The sequence below is a fragment of the Petaurus breviceps genome, unplaced genomic scaffold, assembly GCF_028583685.1.
Source record: "Petaurus breviceps papuanus isolate PSGF00001 unplaced genomic scaffold, PetGlider_PUasm1.0 90895, whole genome shotgun sequence".
In the NCBI taxonomy this organism is placed as follows: Eukaryota; Metazoa; Chordata; class Mammalia; order Diprotodontia; family Petauridae; genus Petaurus; species Petaurus breviceps.
Window position 1 is genome coordinate 2,781,659 of NW_027187372.1, and position 6,058 is coordinate 2,787,716.

At 43.7% G+C, this 6,058-nt stretch overlaps 1 protein-coding gene across 1 annotated transcript in view; it reads right to left on the reverse strand.

Annotated features, from left to right (window-relative positions):
- The window catches only part of SHCBP1L (SHC binding and spindle associated 1 like), a 41,988-nt gene extending 36,390 nt beyond the window's left edge, over nt 1–5,598 (reverse strand). The window contains exons 1-2 of the mRNA XM_069074319.1: nt 5,110–5,598; nt 2,867–3,016 (exon numbers count right to left, since the gene is read on the reverse strand). Coding sequence (XP_068930420.1) covers nt 2,867–3,016; nt 5,110–5,511 — 552 coding nt within the window. The 5' untranslated portion in view covers nt 5,512–5,598. The remainder of the gene's footprint in view (nt 1–2,866; nt 3,017–5,109) is intronic.
- Between the last annotated feature and the right edge of the window lie 460 nt (nt 5,599–6,058).

Here is a 6,058-nt window from a genome sequence, read left to right on the forward strand (position 1 = left end):
TTATTTCCCCAAATGGCAAACCTGACATATTTTGTGATGGATAATTACATCAGCATATTTGTAATCTCTATAGGCATTGTGAATATGGCATTGCTGATACATTTATGCTAATAGTTCTCCTAACAGTGAACCAGCCCTATATTCCTTGTATAAATCCCACCTGATCATAGTAGTGTATGATCTTTGTAACATATTGCCCTTGCAATCTTTGTAACATATTGCTCCTTGCTAGTTGACTTTATTTTAAAATTTTCTATCAACTGGGAAATTGGTCTACAATTTACTTTTCTCTGCTTTCGCTCTTCCTGATATAGGTATCAGCACCATATTTGTGTTGTGAAAGGAATATGACTCCTTCTTTGCCTATTTTGCCAAACAGTTTATATAGTACTAGAATTAACTGTTCTTTAAATGTTTGGTAGGATTCACTTGTAAATCCATCTAGTCCTGGGGATTTTTTTCTTGGAGAGCTCATTAATGGTTTGTTCAATTTCTTTTCCTAAGACAGGGTTATTTAAGTATTCCATTTCCTCTTCTGTTAAATCTGAACAATTTATATTTTTATAAACGGTCATCCATTTCTCTTAAATTATTAGATGTACTGGCACATAACTGAGCAAAATAGCTCCTAATAACTGTTTTAATTTCATCTTCATTGGTGGTACATTCATTCTTTTATTATTGTTGTTTTTGCTTTTTGGAGGCAGGAGGCAGGGCACCTGGAGTTAAGTGATTTGCCCAAGGTCACATGGCTAGTAAGTGTTAAGTGTCTGAGGCCAAATTTGAACTCAGGGCCGACTGACTCTAGGACCGGTGCTCTATTCACTTCTGACACCTAGCCACGCCACTGGTACATTCATTCTATTTTTTTTTTTAAAGCAATTGGGGTTAAGTAACTTGCTCAAGGTTACACAGCCAGGTGTTTCTGGGTGGGTGCTAAGTGTCTGAGCCCAGATTCAATCCCCAGGTCATTCCGACACTGGGGCCGGTGCTCTTACTTGCTGTGCTACCTGGCTGCCCCCATTCTATTAATTTTTGATACTGGTAACTTGCTTTCTTTATCAAAATCAAATTAACTAATGGTTTATCATTTTCCCCCATAAAATCAGCATCTAATTTTATTAAGCTTTTTTACTTTCAATTTTATTACTCTCTCCTTTGATTTTCAGGATTTCCAACTTAGTATTTAATTGGGAGGGGAGAGGCTAATTTGTTCTTTTTCTAGTTTTTTAAACTGCATGCCCAATTCACTGGTCTTTCTCTAGTTCACTGATGTAAGCATTTATAGAGATACAAATTTTACTGTAAGTACTGCTTTGTCCACATTCCATAAATTTTGGTATGTTGTCTCCTCTCATTCTTTTTAATGAAAGCATTCTAAGCACAGGGTTTAGAATCAGGAAGTCTCATCTTTGTGAAATGTGTAATCCTAGGCAAAGTCACTTAACCCTGTTTGCCTTAGTTCCTCCTCTGTAAAATGACCTGGAGAAGGAAATGGCAAACCACTTCAATATCTTTGCCAAGAAAACCCCAAATAGGATCATGAAGATTTGGTCACAACTGAAATGACTCAATGACAACAAAAACAAGCCTCTGTTACACAGTCAGTGTGACCTAAAGGAAGTCATTGAATCTCTTACTGCTCTAGGCAACTAAGAATAAAATTTGCAAAGCCGTGGACCTGCCTTAGTAGAGGGCATTTCCTCTCCTTGGACTTCCCTATACTAATGAAATGGTTGGTCCAGGAAAAAGAAAAAAGAAAATACCCAAAAAAATTATGAGCAAGTTAACCAAAATCATAAACCTCTCATTCTTCTCTTAATAATCTGCAGGTTCAGAGATCCTGTATGATTAAAAATTTTTATATGAAGACAATGCTAACTGACCCACTTTTTGGTAAGAGAAGTTTTGAGTTTTCTAGTAATAATATTAAATTACACTGAATTATCCACATTCTTAAAACTTCTCTGCCTTTAAAAATACAGATTTCCAGGATGAATAGATACATGGCTGGGAGTGCCTTTGGGGGTGGGGAGAAAGAAGTGCTTTGTGGGAACAGAGATTCTTTCCATACAAAGCTAACTGAGCCTCAGGGGAATCAACCCCATAACCTTGGTCTTTGAAGTAGCTTATTCTAACCAACTGTCCTAACAAGCCCAAATCATATCTGATAAAGATAAGAACTCCAATAGAAGCCTGCCCCTATAAAAATAATAGAAGATAAGAATTTTACTAAGGGTGCTTTGGTCCCTTTTTATTCCAACCTGAATCCAACTATATGGTAATTAAAACTAGAATAATATAAGTTTTGTCTGATAGACCTTCCCTACATTATAGGTTTCAACCAATAGAAGTTTTTAAAACGCAATTTGGTTTGCATGTGGAATAATGCTTTAAAGATACATTAAAAGCTTATTTTCCAAAGTAAGTAGTCATGGGGCAGCTAGCTCAGGAGACAGAGCACTAGCCCTGAAGTCAGGAGGACCCAAGTTCAAATATGACCTCAGATACTTACTAGCTGTGTGACCCTAGGCAAGTAACTGCCTTGCAGACTGCCTTATCAAAAACAAACAAAAAAAAAAACCTCACAAAGTAAATATTCACAAACATTAATTTGGGGCTTAGTGCTTAACAAGACATTAAAAAAACTGTGAAAAGGTAGACAGCATCCAAGCCCAATCTAAATCAGGCCCGCACAACATACAGTCTGCTGGCAGCTTGTGGCCAGTCACCATAGCCTGGGGGAGGTATGTTGTATAGACCTGCATCCTTTACATTTTTTGCTGGCTGCCTGAAATCCCAAAATGGTAATGGCTAAAGGACCTAATAATTTTATTCATAATAGAGTAATTTAAAAATAATTTACCTCAACAAGGATTCCAACAAAAGGTATGGAAGCTTCTTCATATTTGATAAAGAACAACTCTGGATTTGTCTTCCAGACACCAAGCCATTTGTCTTTCATCTTCAATTTTTCTGATAGATATTTGCTCATTGCTTCATCAGCATCCTCTGCCTAGCACAAGTGTAATGGAAAATATTAGTAACACTGTATTTATGACTAAATGTTCTAGTTGGCTTCCATTCAAATATGAATTAATGAAGGTGGAAAAGAACATTCCTTTTAAAAAAGGAAATTTGTAGAAACAGAAACCAAAGAGAAACCACCTAAGCATTTTCTTTAGAATTAAAACAAACTGGAAAGAGATCTATAAGCATACCATAGTACTTTGTAGAAGTGTCTTTCACTCAAAACCAGAATATAGTACATTTATCCAAAAGCAAAATGATATAATTCTAACTCTCTAAGTAGAATGACCGTATAAAAACAAAATAAATAATCCTTTGCCTCAAACTAATTTTTGCAAAGGGCTGTTTAATATTCAGAGAACTTTCCAGAAACTTTAGTATATGAAAATCTAAAACGTCCTTTCATTTTATAAATGCAAACATCAACAACAACCAAATTGTCTTGATTTGATGGGATCACCACGGGTTTAAATTTCAATTCAAGGATGACAAATGACTAAAGTTAAATAATCTTTTTTAGCTTGAAAACATGTTGCTTTACAAATGACACAATAACATATACTGATACTGTACCAATTACTGTAAATTCTGTTTTAGTATTCTTTTTTGGATTTATCTCAGTATCAAATACATGTGTTTCATTAAAAAATAGTATCTTTAAAGATTTTATTGAAATGTTGTCCAGTATTCAGCTCTCACCCAGGATCACCATATAACATCTATGAGAACAGGTAAAAATTTTATTTATTTATTTATTTATTTTTGAAATATACACTACAAATATTTATCATCTAAAAACCACTCCTAAAATGAGGATTTTGGCCCTGGTTGCACACAAATCAAAACTGAACTTATGTCAATAAAGGTCCAACCAGGGCAAGTAGGTGGCGCAGTGGATAGAGCATTGGTACCTGGTAGCCAGAGTACCTTAATTCAAATCCAGCCTCAGACACTTGACACTTACTAGCCCTGTTGATCCTGGACAAGTCACTTAACCCTGACTGCTTGGCCCAAAGAAATAAAGGTCCAACCTCTAAATATTCCAATCTAAAAAAATGAAATAAAAATTCTAACGGTGACCCTGGATGTAACAAATCTACAGTGACAGGAACACATGCCTTCAACTTTTAGGGACCAAAAATTAGAAAAACCCTTAGTTAGGGCGCCCTTTACTTGTTCAAGTAAACTTCCACATCTATGGAAAAATATCGTAACAAGTGTTTATTTATACTGCAGTAATAAGAGTAAAATTCATCATTTAGAGTCAAATGAGCAGAACCAAGATAACGTTGTGCACAGTAACAGCAGTATCATTCTAAGAACACCTGTGAACCCCTAAGGAAGATGCAGTCTACCTCCAGAGAAAGAAGAGGGGGGGTGGGAGAGTGGGGGGGGGTGTACTGTGAGAAACGGTGACTTCTTTAGTTTGGGGGTGGGGGGTGCAGGTCTGAATTTAAAACGCAACAAAAATTTCTTTTCCACTTTTAAAAAGAAAAAACTGTAATAAAAGCTGGTCTTCCCGAGTTCCAGGCTCCTGGGCAGGGTCTTTCCCCTCGGTGGCAGGGGCCGGGAGCGCGGTACCTCCGCCGCCTCCTCCTCAGTCATGGGAGTGGCAGTGACTCCTGGGCCGTGGAGTCGGCCTTTCCACCCGCGGCCGGGCACTCTCCGCGCCATGGCCCCCGCAGAGCCAGGCGGCCTCCGAATTCAGTTGGGGGGCCGGGGTGGGGGAGGGGATCTCCCACAGGCCGCAGTGCCCCCCACCCCCACCAGAACAGGCATCAGGAGAAGGCAGCTGCTGACGCCCTGGAGACGGGGAGACCTGAGTTCAAAGCCTGCCTCGGACACTTAGTAGCCAGGTGCCCCTGGGCAGGTGTCACTTAAATTGGCTTGCCTCGGTTTCCCCCGAACGTAAAACGGGGGCCCCCTCTAAGTGGGCTGCGGAGGGGCTCAGAGGAGGTGGGCCCCGTAAAGCACTGGGCCGGGTGCCCCACCACGCGTGAACACCCGCGCCGCGGGGGACCGACGCGGCCACCTCCAGCCCCGCCCGCGCCTCCCCCCGGCCCCGGGCGGCCGCCTCACCTTGCAGCCCTGCAACACCTGGTCACAATAGAGCGCCACCTTCTCGTCCCGCCACATGCCCCTCATGGGGGACGCGCAGACGGGCGGCAGCGGCTGCGCCTCCTCCTCGTCCTCCTCGTGCACCAAGAGCAGGCCCTCATCCTCCTCTTCCTCCTCCTCACCCTCTCCGCCGGGGCCCTCGGCCTGGGGGATGGGCAGAAGCTGCAGCCGCCGCCTCGCCGCCTCCCGGCCCTCTTTGCCCTTCACGGGCCTCGGCGAGGCCACTACCGACCGCACCGGGGACATGTTGCTTTTGGCGGCCGCTTCTTCGAGGGCCGAGAAAACGGCCTTGTCCCTGCGCCTCCCGGGGCTGATCACCACAGCCGAGTCCCCCGTCTCGGTATTGTCGGGTCCCGACGCCATGTCGTCCGCAGCCTGGCCTGGAGGTAGAACCGTTAGCCACTTTTCCCGCCCAGCGCAGGGCTGGCCAATGGGCACGCGGCACGCTTCCGGGCGCCGCAACGAGCGGCAGCGACGGCACGCGGCACGACGGGAGGAGGGGAGAGCACAGCGTGCACAGGCTTAACCACCACGCTCCTCCACGTGGTCTCCGGAGCAGCCCCCCCCCCCCCCCCGGAGGGGGGGGCGGCCCCCCCCCCCCGCCCCCCGGGGCGGGGGGGGGGGGGGGGGGGGAGGCCCAAGCACCTGGTCTGTTTGGTTTTTTTTTTTTTTGACTGAGCGTGAGTATGGCACTGAATAAATGAGACTTTAAACACACCCGCCCCCGTCCTGATGCACACTACACAAAATACACAAGGCACGGCCACGGAAAATCTGCAACTTTTGCCGAGCACGGCTAAGGGTGTTGCCTGCTTCCATTGCATTTCATTTTGTGCGCGTTGGAGCAAAACGCTGATTTTCTAGAGATACTTACAAAGGACGGGAAAGAAAGGGCAGAGAGTTGTACTAA